The sequence below is a fragment of the Ambystoma mexicanum genome, chromosome 11 (assembly GCF_040938575.1).
Source record: "Ambystoma mexicanum isolate Mex_15411 chromosome 11, UKY_AmexF1_1, whole genome shotgun sequence".
Classification (NCBI taxonomy): domain Eukaryota; kingdom Metazoa; phylum Chordata; class Amphibia; order Caudata; family Ambystomatidae; genus Ambystoma; species Ambystoma mexicanum.
Window position 1 is genome coordinate 650,606,615 of NC_090934.1, and position 20,056 is coordinate 650,626,670.

Sequence of the window (20,056 nt, forward strand, 5' to 3'; positions counted from 1 at the left end):
GGATGTGGAAGTAAGCATCCTCCAAGTCCAACGACGATAGGAAGTCTCCCTCCTCCAGCTGTCCCAGCACGTGCTGGAGAGTGACCATCCTGAACTTCTGTGCCTTGATGTATTTGTTCAACCGACGTAGGTCCAGGATGGGGCGCCAACCGTCTGTCTTCTTTCTGACGAGGAAGAATCTTGAGTATACTCCTGAGCCCCGGAGCCTCTTGGGGACGAGCTCGATGGCACCTTTCTTGAGCATCGCCTTTACCTCCAACAACAGTTGAAGGACGTGATTTTCCTTCCTGGCCACGGGAGGAATGCGAGGACACTTCTTTTGGAATTCGAGAGTGTGCCCGTGGGCCAGGGCATCCAGCACCCAATGGTCGGTGGAGATGGACTCCCACATGTTGAAGAACTTTGCCAGCCGGCCTCCCACCGGGGTGCTTCAGTGGGGGCCCAACGCTACAGCCGGTTCAATCTTGCTTGGAGGCGGCCTTGCCGCCTTGGCCTCCTTGGCGATGACGCCGAGTTCCTCCTCGCTTGCCGCGACCTCTGTAAGCCTCTTGGGACGAGGAGCGGGCCGCCTGGCGGTACATAGAGGAGCCACCGCCTGATCCCTTGGAGGCCCCCTGTCTGCCTCCAGCGCTCCGAAAGGGCCGTCATTGCTGAAGGCCTCTCAGGGCTCGGGCCGTCTGTGTCAGCCTTGATGGCCTGCAGCGACTCATCCACCGTTTTCCCAAACAGGTTGTTGCCGTTGAACGGCATGTCCAAAACCCTGGTCTGTACGTCCTGACGGAAGTCTGTAGCCTTGAGCCAGCCACGTCATCGAAGGCAAACACTGTTGCCTAACTGGCGAAACCCGGTGTCAGCAATGTCCGTTGCCACCGATATGGCATGGTCCGACGCCACCTCACCTTCCTGCAGAATCTCCAGGGCCTCCACCCTCTTGTAGGAAGTCCAGTAGGGGAGCTATCTTGTACCATAGCTCCCTGTCGTAATGGGCCACAATCGCTAAGGCATTGGCCGTCTTAATTGTAGTTGCCGCCGACGAGATGACCCATTGCCCCATGGCGTCCAATTTCTTACCCTCGCCGTCAGGTGGGGAAGTAGAGGTTGAGGTTGTGGCTGTTGCACTCGCTGCCTTCTTCTTGGCCGCCGCTGAGGTGACTGAATCCGGCGTAGGTTGAGCCCCGAAGCACAAAGGGGTGGTGTTGGGGTCCCGGTACTGCTTCTCGTACCTGTCCCTCTTGGCAGGCCTTGTGGACGGGATCTTCAGGATCGCAAGTCCTTCATCCCAGATATCGTCGAGGAACAGTACTGCGAGGACTGTCTTTCTCTTGGCCTCTCGCCGTTTGTAGAGGAAACCCTCCTTCTGTTCCTCGGGGCAGAGCTGGAAGAGCTCGGATGCCCTGGCGATCATGGCGTGAAAGGAGACAATTTCGTCGGGCGGGGAAGCCCGAGTGAGTGGTGATGGAAGGTCCGTCCCATCATCACCACTGTTGTCATCCGTCCCCCGTCGTCGTATCCGTCGGCGTGTCATCCCTGGGGTCCGGTGAGGGGGATGAGAGCTCCAGGGGTCGTGGGGGCATGAAGGGCGGGGAGGGATGAACTCTCCTCCGTTTGTTCGGAGGGCTTCCCGACGGGCCCGGTGCTGGATCTTCCACCGGGGTTCGTGGTAATCTCGCCGTGCATAAGGTTTGGATTGCCATCAAAATGGACGCCGAGTTGCCCCGAGGCTCGGGCAATGGCTGCGATGGGAGGGAAGGCTGCTCCTCCACTGGGGCCTCGTCGGCACCACCGTCGCTTTCTTCGACCACTTCTTTGGGAACCCTCCCATGGGATCGTACCTTCTCGAACCTCTCGTTGAAGTTCTTCACGGTTTCCACCATCTCCTCAGAGGCTGAATCTGTGCCTGTAATGCCCACCGCCCCCCCCTCTTTTTCCACCGGGTCTTCACGGGGGTCATGTCGATGGGCTGGATTCACTCTGGGCCCAGAGGTCGCCTCCACTGGTGTAGCCTCCACAGGCTTCGCCAGGGTCACCGCGACTCCCTCAATAGAGGCCTTAGCCGGGTGAATCAAGGCCTTCACCATCTTGGGCGCGCTTGAGCCCTTCACCTTGGGGGGGAGGGTCACCGCCTCGCTTCCCCTCGGCTGAATCCTTCGAGATCGACCGGGGCCTCTCCAGAAGCTTACCCGGGTTCTCGGATTTCCTCTTCCCCGAACCAGAGCGTTGGCTCGTGGTTCATGGTGCCGGAGAAGGCAAGCCCTACCTGGCAGCCAAAGAGCCCGACCGTTCGGCGCTCCCGGTGCCTGCAGACTTGCGGTGCTTAGCCTTCTGTTAGGCCCCCGTCGCAGGGGCGCCCTCACAGGCATTAGAAGACCGCTCAGAGATTTTCTTCTTCTCACCTGCTGGGCCCTTCTCCAGCCATCTGGCGAGGCGCGTACGACAATCACTCATGGTCCGTTCCGATAGGTTCTTGCAGAACGCACAGTCCGTCTCCACGTGCGTCTTGTCCTCATGAAGGCAGTAGAGACATCTCGAATGCTCGTCCTCCTTGAAAACATTATGTAACCCGCATCCAGGGCAGTTCCTGAACAGCTTGGATCCGGGCGTCGAGCTTCCCTTGTCCTGGGCCATGTCCATGGTAGGCCTCAGATCTTCTGGAATCCTCCAAGAAGCGTAACTCGCCGAAACCTTCACCCTTGAGGGGCGTAGAAAATTCCAAAACTGGTCCCCGTTGATCGGAAGTTGAACGTTGGAGCTTGAGGCTCGACTTAACTGAAAAATTTGAACATCTCTTTGAAAAAAGCACGAAAATGCAGTAAAAGCTTGAGAGCTATAGCACGAGGACTCCCAACACTTGAACGCGCGGTAAAAATCTGAGGATGGCTGCCAGGGGAGGGGCTTAGGGAGAGGGCAGTCATTGGATGAGGACAGTATGACCCAGAGACCAGTGATTGGTTACTACTAAGACAGACAGTTCAGAAACGAAACTGATACTGATTTTTTCTTTACCAAGGATTTCCAGCCTGACGACAGGGAATATTCATGAGCATGTGAATCCATGCCAGATCCCATGCTGGAGCAATACTGAACAGGGCATAGCTGCCTCTTTAGTACGCGCAGAACTAATGTGACTCCCAGGATGCCCAGTACACTCTGGAGATTGCCTTTAAGCAGATCCTTTCCTCCGCAGTGAGAAGATATGCAGAGTAACCGGCTCGCGCCCATGTCAAATGACAGAGGAGGCGAGCAGCTACTTCTACACCATTATGGAAAACCAAGGGGAAGGTAATTCCCAAAAGAAAAAGAAATGGCAGAATTCAAGGCACTAAGTTTTGGGGGAATCCCAGGAACAGTTAAATGCTCTGAAGGAGGGGAAAATGATAGCAGTGGGAGGAGACGCCACATCCAACTTGAGGTGCCCAAAAGAATTTCATCAATCAGGAAGCATGGTTGGCTGAACCAGAGAGCAGGTTCTTGTGGATGACCTGCAACTTGGGGCCAAAAATCAGAAAACTAAGACGGGCATTTACATTTGATCAACATGTAAAAACCTCCATCCTCAGCTAGTAGGCGTGCATCCAACAGCCAGTGTGCTGAAGGCACGCTGAAAGCGAAGGCAAATGAACCGCCCTAGCATCGCCACCTAGCGGCAGCTGAAACTGTGCGCCAATGCCATACATGATAAAAGCAGAGCTGCAGTGCAGGTCCCCATTGCCAGAGCAGGCAGTACTTTTTAATGAGTAAAGGCAAAAGCACAATACTGTGCAGCACACCGCAGCTGAGCAGTTTAGCGGACAATAGGAATGCCGGCCAATCAATATTCGGAAATAAAACGCTGCGCAACAGGACGTTGCAGGAACAGATTATGGTGGATGGTGCACGCAAAAGAAATTTTTTCACAGATTACATCCTATATGGTCCCCAGTCTCTGTTCACTGATCGAAATAGAATCCTTCCCTGAAGTGGATTCAATAGGTGATTCCAACACATATATCCTTTAACCTTTTGTAAGACAGCCCTTTGCAGGAGTTGAGATGTTAGAAACAGGGCTGGATTATATGGGGCCAGTGTTATTTAAGGCCAATTCCTTCTACAATGTTGATAAAATTGGCAACCTGATGGCATCCAGCACTATGCTACATGAAAGCGTGGTATGCATTATAGCCTGTAACAGAAAAAGCTATTCAAATTGGTGGACCCTTAATCATTGATGATGGATAGGGAGAGTGCAGATCGCCAAAATCAAGTTTGGATGACAAACCAGTAGCAGGTGACATGAGGGCTAACCGGGGTCTCCTCCGATGCCGGCCTGGTGATTCCCATTCTATAAACAAACTGAACAATGGGCTGGAAAGTCAAATAACTAGTAATACACCATTTGGCAATAGGGAGATGTAAACATGAACATCCATAGATGTGTTTTCCCACACAAGGGCACGTGAGCTCGGATAGACCGAAATAGCCTAAGTGTCACTGATAAAGAGGATATTGCAGAAGCCTCCCATCAGTTCCTCCACATCCCACCCTGCCACAGCTTTAGGTTCATTGTGCGTTACTGCAGTGGGCCATTTTATTTGTCTCACCATGTAATAGAAGAGAGGAGTGCTGTTTAATTAAAGACAGTTAACTAAATCGTTGTCGTAAAACGAATTCATGCTTCCTTATGCCACTGATAAAAGCCAATATCAACGAAGTAGATGATATTTACAGTTCAAATATTTCATAATATAACTGTCCCTAGTTTTCATAAAATGTATGTCTATACAAATACAGTTCAGCTGAAAGGGAGCGATTAAAAAAACAACATGCTATACTCCCGAGTCTGCAACCTGCAGCTGCCTGGAGGTTCTGGACTAATACTCCCATGATCCCTCACCATTGACTATGCTGGCTGGTGCTTATGATAGCTGTAGTTCAAAACCTCTGGAGAGCCAAAGGGTGCAGACCCCTGTCCTAGATTCTCTTTTTACTGACCCATGTGACGACATTTTCAATACTGGATTGTCCAGCTTTCAGATGAGCCATTCCTGGAGTCCTATGCCACACAGGCATGAGGATAGAGGGCCTTGTGTGCACGCCATCCACCACTGGCAAAAAGGAGCACCTTTTCGGAGGTGAAGTAGTGACATCTGTGAGAGGTCAAACTGAGCCCAATGCTTCCGAATGAAATCTTTGTGACTAGTTCAGAGATTCCCGAATGCACAGTACAGCAATGTGCCAACAATTTAGGCAGGGAGCAGGAAGCGGATCCATAGCTGTCAACCAGCAGCCAATGGGGAGTATATTGTAGTTAAACTGGCCTTCTTCTGGGCAGGCTAAATACAATGAATCAAGAACATTCTGGGCTCCCTGTAATGCAGAAGCTGCTGCTTGCCCAGCATCTAGGGCTTTGGCATAGTCCCAACTGAAGCTGACAATAGCACCCACCACTCGCGATCCTCCTTTGCGAGAAAAAGGCAAGATATGGCAATATTGACAGCCTTAGAAAGCCCTCTTCTGAACCGAACCAATCAGTATTTTCACCCCCAAGGCGGTGTCCCAAAACACAGACTCATCACTGTTGTAGTCCAGTAGCTTCTAATCCAGACAGTTTAAGGGTGGCGGACCAGTGCCCCAATTCCCAACAAATAACTGGGACCCAAAATATTGAGTCTCATTTTAAGTTTCAGGTCACTAGCTCTCACACAATCTCCAACCCTCTGGTAGACAGTTCAATGTTGTAGAACAAAATAAATCTCCTAGTGGCTGCTTACACATAGATAAGAATCCAGGCATGACTCCCATAGGAATGGTGGAGCAGTTCACAATCCCTAAGAAGGGCTACAAAGTCTATGTAGATGTTAAAGGAATGCCAGATTTCCTATAGACTCAGGCAAAAAAAAAAAACCTCCCAAATGCCACCCTCTGCTCCTTATTTGCCAAAAATGAACTAAAACAACTCTATGGCCAATTAGAGACTCGAGTGATGGTAAGAAGGGGTGATGGGAGGGGTCCATGATGCACAGCATCAAATGCCACTGAGATGTCAGGCATTTTTCCCCACAGAGGACTCTTCATCTCCCTAAAGTAGAACATACTAGACTGCCACCAATGTGCTAGTAGTCACATGGTTAGGGTACAACCCAGACAAAGTAGCATTTCTTCTATGGGGCATTCAATGCTTCAAAAGACAATATTTGACCTGGTTTTCCCACATAGTTTTATCACCACCCCACCATCAGTGTTCGCCGACACAAACCTTTGTAAAAAAAGGTTGCTTCCTTCATTTTAATTAACTTGCTTTTTGTAATTATCATGATTTTGGTAAAATGACACCAGTGGAAAATTCTGAGCCGTGGTTAAAGTGATGTCAAACTAACCTTGCCTGCAACAGATCTAGTTTAATTCAGTCCCGACTTGACCAATCTTTTCAGCAATTGTTCTCTGGAATAAGAGAGCCCAGAGTGCTGAAGAAGAAATGGGTCAGAATGTTACAACACAGAAAAAGCGCAACAATTTATCAGATAGAAGCTTTTTCTTTCCAAAAATTTGAAATAAGATGCAAGAACGTCAGGAATGTATGCATGTGGCGTATTGAAGTCATGCAAAATTATTGCAACAAACTTGCATAATACTGACATATTCGAAAAGCTATGAGGTTAATGCTTGAGCAGATGGAGAAAACAAAGGGTGGTTGCTGATCTTACAGTAGAACCTTAATCTTTGGGTAGTCAAGCAGAGTGTGATGAATCCTTAGATGTCGTCACTTCTCCCTGAGGAGGATCCCTTTCCCATGAAGCCAGGGAGGTGAGGCCGATACCAGATTGTCCCCCTGAGGGTGGTACTCTATGGGAGGATCTCTTGGGGAGAGACCCCCCCCCCCTAGGGACAAGGACGAACATCTAAGGGAGATACGATATACCCAATACACCTCCCCACTTTGTAAACCCCAGTCATATACTTAACCCAGGATATGATATGTTATATATGGCATAACGCGCCTATACACATGTTTTTCAAGGTGCGACGAGGCAAGGGAGGGAGAACAGAGGGAAGATAGACAACGATCCTACTAGGCCAGGTGTCATTCAGATCGCGCAAGTTCAAAGTGCGGGAGGGAAGGGGGAGGGGACAGTGCATTACATGGGATAATAGAATAAGAAACAATAAGTATGAGTGGTGAGAGCTATATCGGTGTCTCTGGACGCAAAGCACACAGTGTCTTGTCTGCCACGGGTAGCGTTAAATTGCGCCCCTGGCCGACCACAACAACAAACCCTGGAAGACCCAGCCACATCTTCCATGCGACTTACCTGACCTGGAACTTTAATCATCAGGTCCCAGATCTCAAAGTCTGATGTGACAGACCAAATCCACGTGTCTTGCAGCAATAACAGCCAGTGTGCTCCCGCGCCGCGAATTGTCTCCACATCATGATGCCTGCATACTAAATTTTGGTGCACGTCATACTTTGTCTTATATTGTCCTGACAACAGTTTGGTGACATAACAGCGCTGTTCAACCGATGCAGCCACTGCTACAGTTCCAATCCTCACCAAACTAGAAACACCAAAAATTCGGTGTGTCGACAATAACTGCACATCGTTAGCTAACGCAGCAGTGCATGAAATGACATTCACTTTTTACCTTGTCTACTAATATATATATTATATATATCTCATTTTGTGTTAGGCATACCTCACGTGCCAACTAATGGCACACTTGTATTCTTAAATGTATGTCAATGGAAGAAATTAAACTTTGTTTTAAGATATGTCTGCTTTTGGTGATCTCTACTAGCTAGTAAATATTAATCTAGCTGCCCTGCCAACAAAGGGCGCCCTCCAGTGCGTCAATGACAAGTGTCGCCTTTGACTCTGCTCTCTATTCTACCCAGCAGCTGGCAAGTACAAGGGTAAGTGCAGACATCAGGTGTCAAGCGCTGGTAGTGGGACTGTAGGGATACAGAAACAGTCCAAGTACAGGGGTTGTCAGGAAGGCAGTGCAGGTGTGTGACTGGTGGGGGAGGGGACCTGGGCCCGAGACCAGAAGGCGGCCGGGTAACCAGGGCAGTTTCAGTTTCAGCACCTATGTAGGTCCATAGATACGACTTCTAGTGAAATGAGGAAGAACATGGACTACCCAAGGGAGAGTGATGATAGAAGTAGTGGAACGAGGAAGAGGCGCAAAAGAGGGCCTAAGACGTTGAAAAGGGACTTAAAAGATAATGGCAACCATTGCCAACCAGCCAATATAAAAATAGACAAATTACTACATGAAGTGAGCCAGCCAAGCAGCAGGAGAGGCAGTCCAGCCCAGGAAGTTCAACGAGAGGACGCCAAGGAAGCCGCAAGCAACCCGCTGCACATGTCCAGAGGCTGGAGAGGGTAATCTTTGGTCCGCTGGTGAGGAACGAGTTCAAAGCACAGTTAGGAGAAGGAAGGTGGAGACGTAACCCGAAGCGGGTGGGCCGAATGGTCACAGAACAATGCTGTGACTGCAAGCAACATCGTGCAGTAGAGCCGCACAGGAGCACACTGAAAGGAAAGAGGCAGAGCAAATCAAGACCAGCAGACCCATCACGAACCAGCAAAGAGCTCCCAAGAAGGAGGCAACAGGAGGACGAGGAAGTCTGGGTGGGGACTGGGTGAGACAGAATTAGTGAAAGCAAGAAAGTGCCTCAGGAGTCATTTCCCTTGGCACAGTGGTTGGTCGCATACCACTACTGAAGATAACCATATTACAGAGTGCCTCAGGAGTCATCCTCCTCGGCGCATTGGTTGATGGCAAACCACTGTTGTAGAAGACAGTAAGATAAAGTATTGAAGAGAGGGTCCCCGGGATGCTGCTCCTCACCCCCATGAACAGGACAGGCCGAAGAACCAGGAAAGCTCGAAGTCACCCATCCTATTTCGCACGCACCCCAAGCTCACAACTGGCAGACACGTACACAGAAAGGTATCCCCTAAATCAGCCATTCAGACCTAATCCAGTGCAAAGCCTTTCAGAAACAGGGGACTCAGATTGTGGATGGAAACACCCTAATGGACAGCCTCGATTAAGCACCAAGAAGCCTCTATGATGACGTAATTAGTGACACCTCGACATAGCAGCGTTAGTGAAGCACACGCTCAGCCCTGCACCGCCTTACACAAACCCACATTCGCATACATGAAGAACATGCTTACACAGTTCTATAGCTAGAGGACAGATACATATACATATTGTCAAGGCGTTATTTTTCTTATTAGCCAAATGCAGTAACGCAGAAAAGCAAGACAACAAGAGATCCTGAGCAAGCTTGCAGATGCTTATGGCAAATAAATATATGGGACTACAGGAGTATATATGGAGCCTGGTAGGACCACGTATGACTAACATAGGTTACATAGCACAGTAAGAGCAAATAGAAATCATATTAGAAGTGTAAGGAAAATTACAGACGGCATCAAGCCACAGAACATGAGAGGGGAGGAGAGGAAAGGAGAGGAGCTGGATCAGGCTGCACGAAATGCAGATCGAGCCAACAGCCAAGGTCAGAGTTAAACAGTCAAATTCCAAACTCCAGTTAAGGGGACCAGCTGCAGGAAAATGGAATAAATCTTCATAAATGCAGACCCAAGAGCTTGAATTTGTGGTCCACGTGGACGATATGCAGCTGAACCTAGACAAAGGGCATTCACCCGTGGTGGGAAGCAGAGCCGATCCCAGCAACCCAGACGAAGAGTGAAGCAAGTGCTGCAATGTTGAGACACATTCTCATAGGCAAAGGTAGTACACTACCAGATACAATTCGGACACAGTCATTTCACATATCCTTGAAGAGGTACACAGAGTGCTGAGAATCGAACTGGGTCCCAGGCCTGGGGAGAACAGCTCCAGCCAATCATGTGACAGAAATCCAGGGGTGGATGGCAAGGGTAAGCCCACTACTCTGCAACAATGTAATGGATAGTTTCCTGGGGATGGGGCAGGTCCGCCACCCGACATGTGAGGACCAGTAGAATAACCTCTATAGGGTATGTCTATACAGATTACCACTCTCAGCACCCAATCAGTACCGGGGATAGATTTTTTTGGAAAGGGCCCTGGTGATGACAAACCACAACAGAATCAGGGAGCACACATTGTAAAGTTGAGATGTACAGGAGAATCCTGATTGTCTTGTATAATCCGTGCTGGTTTTTGTAATAAACCACAGTACTAACCTGCCGTTGGTGGAGTCCTCCGTTTATTATGGGGAAGGGTGTTGGGCCCTTGGGAGTCGGATGGACCCCTAGATGACCTCTGGCACACCGGGGTATCATTACAACAGTATATTGCAAGTCATTTTTCTTGAGGCAGTGCCTGGCAGGAGAGTGAACCAGGTCTGCAAAACCAAGTCACAGACATACGGGTCTGTGACCCACACCCACAAGAAAAGGCGATTGCGAACCATTCCCTGCATCGTAGTACTTGGCAGGACATTGTACCAAGTACTACTGGGGAAGAAGAGAAACCTGGGACGATCACCACAAAATAATCTTTGCTTTATGAGAAAGGCCAGGGGAAGGGAGTCCTTCCACCTGGTGTTGTGAACTGTAAAGAAGTTCTGTAAAGAACTGGAATGCCAGCGGAAGAGAGGCATTCTCCTGTATTTGCATTTTGTATTTGTATTTATTTTATTTGCATTGCGCACCTGGCCAGGGGGCATCTGGGCGCATTTCTTAAGGAGAGGCACAAATAGTTACAGAGGAAGGTAACAAGGGTACATAACATAACAGTGATTTACAACAATAGCAGAGTGCAACAGTGAATACATAATTACAAAGAGGCAATATAGTTAGAATGGGTTACATAGTTGCAGAGTAGGCACAGTAGTATATTTACAAGAAGTAAAGAGAAGATTATGTAGGTGCATAAGAGAAGTGGCGTGTTCCTGCTTTGTGAGCCAAGATTTGACTTTATTCTTAAACACATGGTAGGATGGTTCGGCTCCGAGTGTAGGGAGTAATGTGTTCCTGGTGTTGTGAACTGTAAAATGGAGCCTGAGAAATGCCTGGGGAAGGGAGTCATTCCCCCTGATGTTGTGAACTGTAAAGTAGAGCCTGAGAAACGCCAATAGAAGGGAGTCATTCCCGCTGGTTTTGTGAACTGTAATACAAAGCCTGAGACAGACCAGTGGCAGGGAGGCATTCCTTCTGGTGTTCTGAACTGGAAAAACAAAGCTGGAGAAGGGAGTCATTATCCTGGAACATAAACCCACAAGGAGGATCATAACCAGTGATCCATGGAAAGGGAGTCATTCCCCCTGGGATACAACGTATTGAACTTTCTGATGGAAAGTGTTAGAGGACTAGCAACCCTTTTTGTTTATTTTTGAAGTACTAAACCCAGGGGAAGGGAGTCATTTCCCCTGGTGGAGAACTTCAACCAGAACTGTGCCATCTAGTCCAAGAGGAGGGAGTCCTTCTCCTGGATAAAGCTCTTTGGTACAAATGTTTATTTATAAGTGTAAGGGACAGAGATGGGGGCATTTTGACACAGAACGGTGGATCTCTTGACAGAGCCATTATCACGTTAGTTGAGGCATGGAAACAACTCAGATTTAGGGAGAGGTAGGTTTTCTCTTTATTTCCATCTCAAATAAAAGCTTAGAGCATTCACTATGCCACCTGTGTGCCAGTCCCCTCTTTCTGCACCCCTACAAGAGTCATTTTAGAACTTAAGCTCACAATTTCCAGTGTGAGCCTTGTTACAGTTCACTGTGCAGGATATCATGCACACCAGTTGAAGATCATGAAGGAAATGGTTCTGGAGCTACCCAAATGAACAAGCAAGCCAACACTTTTCACCAATGTTGGTCTGCGTCAGTTATCCATTCTGTACTTTTGATTTTGGCTGTTACTGTGGCCTCTGGGAAGGTTAATACCTTTGTCCTTGCCAATTGCATCAAAAGGTTTCAGCCAGGTTCTGGACCTGTCCGGTGCTGGTTCTTCTCATACCTCGTTGTCCATTACAATTTCATGTGAAATGGTGAACCTTCTATTCATTCCTTGTCCTCACGTCACCAGAGCTTTCAACTACAACTCTCTTTCACTTTTTATTAACAGTTCAAGGTAGATGGATACATTTATTTCTCATTTGCCTGACCACAAAATGTCTCCTTATCTTGTTCCTGTAAAACTACAAAGGCTTTGTAAGGCTCCATGTCTTAATCCATCACAAAACAAGATTCTTTACAGATACACTACTTAATATTTGATACTACTTTCTTTTCTACAACTCCCCTTTACACCCAATTCCTTCTACATTACGGTTGTACTCTCACCTAGCAAAAATCTCTAGTCGCTTCCTCCCGTGGACTCTCCACTCTGCAACACACAGTTTTAACTATTGGTTTTACATTTATATTTATTTCTATAGCACTCTTACCATTGGGAGTGGGCCTCAGAGTGCCACGTCTTACTTTTGTTCCTTCTAACATCTGGCTCAATGACTATGAACTTCATTGCCCCTCATTAAGAGGACTCCAGGGTTAGGTTAGGTCTATGCACAATTGAAAAGAATCTTCTGCCAACGGCAATGCCCACTCTTCTGTGGAGCAAATAGTTTATGGTCGTCCTCGGTGTGTCCCTTTGTACAGCGCTCAATGGATGCACAGCTAGGTTTGCAAACATGCATACATATGCTAGACTTACTAAAACTTGTAAAGCATTTAGACGTTCTTCCCTCTTTAAGTATCAATTACAAACTTTCACAAAAGCACACAACATACACCCAAAAAAACAGTGAAAAAAGAGATCACTTACAGGGACTGCAATGCATTTAGTCCTTTCAGAGCTTCACTTGGAACAGTTTTCAACTGATTGTTCTGAAGGGTTCTGTAACAAGATGTTTTCAGGAAATGTAATCAGTCTAGGATGGTATATAAAATACAAAACCTCAGTTTCTCCCATTGCACTTCGTATTTCAACCATCGGCTATTTTTGTGACGTCATTTTGGAACGATGGGATAGGAAGTCCTTATTATTGAACATGGGTAACGTTTAGAAGGCGGAAATATGACTTACAAAAACAACTAATGGGAGAATAAACATAAGGGAAGAGGGAGTGAGGTGACCCCCAGGAAGCACAAAATAAAAATCTTTAAAACATTTTACTCGTATGCCAATAAAAGAGCAAAGGATGATTTGGAAGCCCATGCTGGACCATCAGTAAAAAATAAATCACCGCAAGTAGGATAGCGGTTCTATGAAAAATGTGAACAGGTTTTAGAATAGGTCATGCCTATGACAGACAACCATATTGTGAAATGTGGTTGTATTGTTATAAATTAGGTTTTGCCAAACAAAGGCCAGTGAACGAGATTGAGTGAGGAGATTTCAGATAGCTAATGTGTGGGCGCACAAACATACACAAAATCAGTAACTGGCAGTATGTACATACATTAATAAAGACTGAAAACTATACAGAGCCTCACCCTGAATTGTCCCTGATTTCTGTTAATATAATAACACTTTTCGTGGAAACAGACTGAAATACAAACCGGAAAAGTAATCAGTTTGCCTTCCATTTCCATGATTTCAAATTGGAAGGCATCAGCTATTCTACATTTTCTTCAATTCTATGATAATGTTGGACATTACAGCACCTCCTCAGTACATGTCCCAATCTAGAACAGTGTTCAATCAACACATCATCCTTGATTAGCAGTTCTCTCGCCGCAGCAGGGGCCTCCCTCTGGAACAGCCTTCCTGCCTCCCTGAAACTTGAGGAGAACCATCTCCGGTTCCGGAAGCACCTCAAAGCCTTCCTCTTTGCCTCCTCTTTTCCCTCTCTCCCCTGCTAAAATCACTGAACCTGCACTAAATCTGCAACTAGGCCACTCACCGATCTCATTTCCTGGTCCAGCCACTCTTCCTTGCACTGCCTACATGCACTACGGGACTGTCTCTGTATCCTACAGCCCCTTCTCCCGGCACTTACCTTTGCACTTGCCACCAGCTGGCCCCTTTATTTATCTCGTATTCTATTAACCATGTACCACACTTTCCTTGCACTTGCCACCAGCTGGCCCTATTGTTTATCTTGTATTCTACTAACCATGTACTGCACTTCCCCTCTCCCCTTCCCCTGCACTTTTTCCCAGTCCCCCTACCCTTGCACTTGCGTGATCTGAATGACACCTGGCCTAGTAGGATCGTTCTGTCTCCCTTCGTCCCCCCCCCCACCGCCTCGTCGCGCCTTGAAACACTTGTGTATAGGTGCGTTACAAATGCCATATCATATCATGCAGTTCCTTCTCCCGTGAGTAGCTATTAAAACACAGGGCATCTTTGGTCAAGTGGCTACTTGGTAGTTTTCCCTTCGCACTGTGCCTAATCACAGGATTTAACAACCTCAAATCACAAAATAACCTGACACAATGCATGGCTAGTATTTCAGATTGAAAATATAATGAAACTGGTTTAAAATATTTTGTTTCCAAATAATTAATAATTTTAAATGACATATCTTCAAAATAATTTAATTCAGAATAGTCTTATAATCTTGTTCTTGTGTGTGTGCTGAATCCCACAAAAGTAATACTTTCTTACATTGCAATTGTTCCATACGCTAGCGCCCATTTTACTGTAGTTAATAAAGCACGAGCAGTTGTTTAATGGTTTAGTCATCTATTCTCTAAAGATATCAGCTGAGCAATCGAGACCTCTTCCCAGACTTGAACAGCATAGAATATGAACGATACAGGATAATGGCTGAATGCTTCTCAATAGCCGTGGAGATGAAATGAGTCTCCAAGTTTTCCATTACATTTGGATATAGCAGCATTAGCAATGGAAAGGGATTGATTACTATTCTCTATGTGGGACCAATGAGAATTCATGGAGAGGAATCCCCTAATAGTCACTCATTGGAACAATCTCCAAACAGTATTCGCTATTCCAAACGTGTACAATTTGTTTGTCTGGTTCCCATGGAAATATTGCTACTTTCTAATACGCTAAATAAACACATACATGAGCCTCTCTGAATGAGCCAGCATTATAGAATCATACACAAGCATTAACAGGGTTACTCAGGCTGCCCACTTCATAGAGATCCAGGTTGATTTTTTTACCTATTTATTTAGAAATTTTGGGACTTTTTACTAGAAAATAGGTCTGAGGTAAGGGCAATAGTTAAGGTAGGGGGCACATGGTGTCCCCCCGCATTATTTTTTTTAAAAATAGATGGTCATTTCTCCATTCGATCATTTCATGTTAATCCGTGGACCCAAGTCCATCTTAAACGAGAATAAAAAAAGCAGAGGCAAGGTCATGCTCCTGACAAATGGACTGAATTGCAAGAAACTGTCTGGTCTATCGTGCTGGACTAGGTCATAAGTAGGCCAGGTTACCAGTATGTAGATATTGAAACTAATCATGGGCGATCCAAATTCTCTCAGATAAGACATTTACACAGAAGTAAGGACCATCTATTGTACAGAGTTTTGTTTTCCGGTCAGTGTTGGTTGAACAAAATGATCCTGAAATATTAAATCAGGTATATTTACCAATTAGAACCACTGCTTTATAGTGCCTACTTTAGAAAAACACCAGTCTGAATAACTGGAAAATCAGACCCCCGTTTCCCATTAAAGTACTTGACTAAGTAGTTGGTTCCCAAAAAACTCTGCAAGATTACCAGTCCGAAAGATAGTTCACTGATGTATAGGTTTTTGTGCCTCTGTGTGTACGGGAATAACCTGTAGCATTTTCCTTTACAAAATAAACCTTCTATTCACAACAAATGCAGTGGACCTATGCTGTAAAATTGGATTTTCAATGCTGGGCAAGAACACTCTGGCCAAGGTCAGGCACTTTCGTCTCACCCGAGTACAGCGAGGAAGAAATGCTGAGACTATGGGTAAAGCATAGAAGACAGATCAGTGCCCTTGCAGTGTATCCAACACATCCATATGTTAGAAGTTCTTAGACTGTGATTCGCCACAGGAAACAGCTGAACTAAGATCATCTCACACTCGATTCTGGGCCTTTTCCTTCTAATCTCCCTTTGGGTCCCCCAAGAATGCATTTATATGCTCTAGAAAAGCGAGCTTCCTGAATCCCAGAGGACCCCTGAGCTCAACATTTAGGAACCATGGTGGAGTTTCCTGAATCCCAGTGGACCCCCGACCTCAACATTGAGGGCCTACAATGGTGGAGGGTGAACGATCAAAAAGGTACATTAGCTCTCTATAGTGCCTTTGTGGTTGCTCTGAAGTGTCACATGGACCAAAAGTCGCAACAAGTTTAACCCCCCCCTGCCCCCGCTAATACAGCTAAATCATGTTTAGGTTAACTATCTAGTTTTGCCGATGTACACGTAAGCATTACATTTAGTGTAAGAGATGTTGTACATGCACCAAATAGAGTGCATGGATGGCACTTCTTACTAGTTTATATTGAAGTAACTTCCTTTGTGGGTGCCCTCTCCAAGAGAAACTCTAGACTGAACAGAGAATGTAATCTTCAACCTGACCATAGCCAGTACCATATTTATGAAGTTGTGGGGATTCTAGGAGAAACACCCAATAAGTTGTCCAAGACCACCACCTAGAAGTCACCACATGTAAGAGGAGGCATTCAAAAGTTGTACCAGTCAGCACTTTTGCCACATTGTGCCCGTGGAAACCTTAGTGATGAGGGCAGTTGACCACTACATAAGTGGAAGTCACATATTGCCTGAGGAAAGTTGCGGGTAGGCGGTCACTAGCAATTCGTAAGGTTTCCCTGGGACATTAAATGTCTCAAAGAATTCATATAGGAAGAGATGGTGTAAGACCAGATTGTTTTTACACACACACACACAACCAACCACCCACTCACCCCCCGCCACTCCACCCTCCACCCTAGTTCCTTTTAACGTTTTGTAAAACTGTAACAGCATGAATTCATACTATCTGGTAAATTATTCTGAGGCAAAGAATAATGGGGAAATCAGTTGTATAAACTGTTGGGCATTTAGGAAGCCGGCCCAAACTGCTTTTGTGCACGAGAGGGTGGTGCCCATAGGGCACTATTAAGTATATCACTTGATTACACTTGGCTCTAGCATGTTGGAGACCTATTGGAAATGATGCTGGCTGGGAGAGTTCCACGCCTCAAGGGACTCGAGTGGATTGTGTCCCTTTCATTGTCGCCAAGCTGTGTTCTAGTAAAAAGAGGGGTTGTAGTCGGACAAGTACTGCAACAGGGTTCACTACCATATGCAGCAGGTGTGGATCAGCAACTGTGCGTGGGGCAACGAAGCAAAGGACAAATAGTCCTAAAAAACATTGGTTTTGACAATTGTGCGTAATATACTCAGAGGACTTTTGGGGTAGGTAGCATGTAACCCGAAAGTGCATTTTACATAGAATTACAGCTTGGTCAGCGATAAGTTATGTTTGATCAACGCATATGCTCTCACGCGATCTTAGCCCGATTTATGTAAAATAAAACCGGATTTTCATATTGCAGTACTGCCCGAACAAAGCACCTGCTTAACACAGAGGAGAAATGCTGACTATGCAGATGGTGTACAGTAAACTGGGAGCCTGCAAATTACCATTACTTACAGGACTTTGAGTTCTTTCAAGCCCGACAGAGCATTCGGATGAATGAAAGCGAGGTCATTGCCAGCCAGCCGCCTGGAAAGAAATTGAAATAATAATTTAGACTTTTAAAAAGGAACCTTCAACAATAGCAGAAACAATTAACGCATTCAAAAGGCACAACTAATTGTTTGTGAAATCCAAATTACCTCCCATTAAGTTAAAACGCAATTAATAAAAACGCGATATCAAAATATCAAAATTCTAAGGCCAATGGATACCAAAAACACATTGTTAATTCACTAGCACACTAGGAAAAATGTCCTTTAATGTAAATGAGAACAAACAGTGCTGACTTACAGGTCATGAACTTTTTCACTAAAGACCCTTTTATCCAGCAACACAGTTTTTATAATTTTCCTAGTTGTATCAGCGGGGAAACATTTTACACACACAATTACATTCAAACTTTTTATTGTCCACATCCTCTGCCTTCTGTTAAATGATTAGATTGAAAAGGTTGTACATTTCTGGCAATCCAGCAGCACGGCTTACGTGGAATGGTGGCTACTTTGTTTAGCAGGCCCTGACGTCAACTGTTTTGTTTGCGTACAGCCTTTTAGTTTTGAAGCATAGTCCACTCTAGGAGAAAAACTTCCGTGTATAAAAATATATGTGGGACTGCACTTTTTTCTGGCATTTAAGAGGAGGTATGCTTATGCTACGACCAATATCATGACCAGCAGCAATTTATCTGAGTTGCCTAAACTCTTCTGGCAAATTTGTGCATGGAAATTATCTGTCTGAAATGTAAATGTCCAAAGGCGGCAATGAAGAAGTTTCTGGTGCAAAAAAATTTCATAGCCAACCATGCAGCCTCTTGATTTCGCAGTAATACAACACCTTCGCCCATAGTCCTAAAAGTACTTAGTAGCTGGTCTCATTTGGTTTTTTTCTGCACAGAACGTGTCAAGACAAGCATTGATATACTATTTTGCTTTGTAAAGAAAATGTAAAGATCGGTTATAACATCCTCTCCATTTTATTAGAATCATTTGTAGAAGATTGTAATGTACACAAACCTGCAATATTAAAGATATCTGAAAAGGGGATATGTCTACCTATCGAAATAGTAAAACTGTTGGCTTTGCTAATGTTTGTTGGGGGTTTCTATTCTGTTCAACTCCTTGCTACTCCATCCGTGTAAGCCTAGCTTTACTGTTATGACAGATTGATAGGCAAGTTGACCAGAGAATCACGCATCTAGGTATCTTGCATTTGCTGTTGTGTTCTGAAATGTAGGCTTTTTTCCCCCCATCTATCCAGGAAACTCGAATGTAGGTGTTTTGCATTTGCCTTGTGTTTTGCCTGGCTTGCTGTTAAGCTGCCCGAGTTTGTTGTGCATTGTGCAATCTCTCCCTCCCTCTCTTCACCTTCCCTTCCAGCTCTCTGCTCTCTTACTCCATGGTGCTTTCCCATCTCCCCCATCTGCTCTAACTGCTACTCTATCAACTATCCCATCTCTATTTTGAAGACTGGAAGGAAAACATTGAGATCTCCTGGTCTCCAATCCAGGCCTGCCCATCGCAGACACCTATTATGCCAATGTTGCTCCCAGGCAGACTGTCACTGACATCCTCTTTGTCGTTACCTCTCCGGACCTTTGGATTCCCCATATGGTCTCAGTGCTCTCCCCTTTCTCTTCCTCACCCATTATTGGTGGAACCCGATGGGAAGTACTCCTGGCACATTTCCCATCCTCTAGGGGCATCATTAATGTCTACCAGAATGGCACTCAAGGTCCAGGGCGCTCAGCCCAACCTCTTCCTTCTTGATAGGCGTCTTCCATCGCTCATCAACTTCCTCCCTTCTCCTGCCACTATTCTGCCACCCCTCTGGCCCCTTTGCCACCACTGATGGGCATACCACATTCCTTTACCCCCTCCTCAGAAGACCCTCAAACGTGGCAACCAGCTTCGCTTAGCTACCCTCAATTCTTGCTCTGCAGTTAAACACGCCTCTGACAACTGCCACCCCCTTGAAGACCTCGACTTTGACGTCCTCGCTCTCACATGTGGTTCACGTTCAGCTCCATCACTATTTTGACACACTCCTCCCGTAGGGCTACATGATCCTCTCTAAGTCCAGTCCTAATGGGCCTTGGGGCATAGTGGCCCTGATCTTCCCTGAATGGGTCCCTGCTACTATCATACCCACTCAGTCCTACTCTTCCTTCGAATGCCTCTTCTGCAGGCTTGGTGTCTCTCCAATCCTTTGCTGACTCTTCAAGGCATAAAATAAGCAGTGTCGCATAGCAATTTGCTATGCAATTCTGTAGGTTTGCTAATCAAATGGACACTTGTGTAGCAAAGTTAGCTATTTAAGTTAATCTCTTCAATGAACGCACAGCTCGCCCTGCATTCCTTTCTAGCCCATGGTGCTCTACGCACCCTCCTTTCTGTTCACTTCAAGTGCTAATGGAGAGAAAGTGCAGCAGTAATCATCTCCTCCACTTTAAGTGCA

At 46.1% G+C, this 20,056-nt stretch overlaps 1 protein-coding gene across 2 annotated transcripts in view; it reads right to left on the reverse strand.

Moving 5' to 3' along the window:
- LGR4 (leucine rich repeat containing G protein-coupled receptor 4) overlaps positions 1-20,056 on the reverse strand; it is a 422,284-nt gene that overhangs the window by 99,587 nt on the left and 302,641 nt on the right. The window contains exons 3-4 of one of the 2 annotated variants that reach the window (XM_069623508.1): positions 17,558-17,629; positions 12,765-12,836 (exon numbers count right to left, since the gene is read on the reverse strand). In XM_069623508.1, the coding sequence (XP_069479609.1) occupies positions 12,765-12,836; positions 17,558-17,629 (144 nt within the window). The remainder of the gene's footprint in view (positions 1-12,764; positions 12,837-17,557; positions 17,630-20,056) is intronic. The other variant, XM_069623509.1, reaches the window with a different exon arrangement.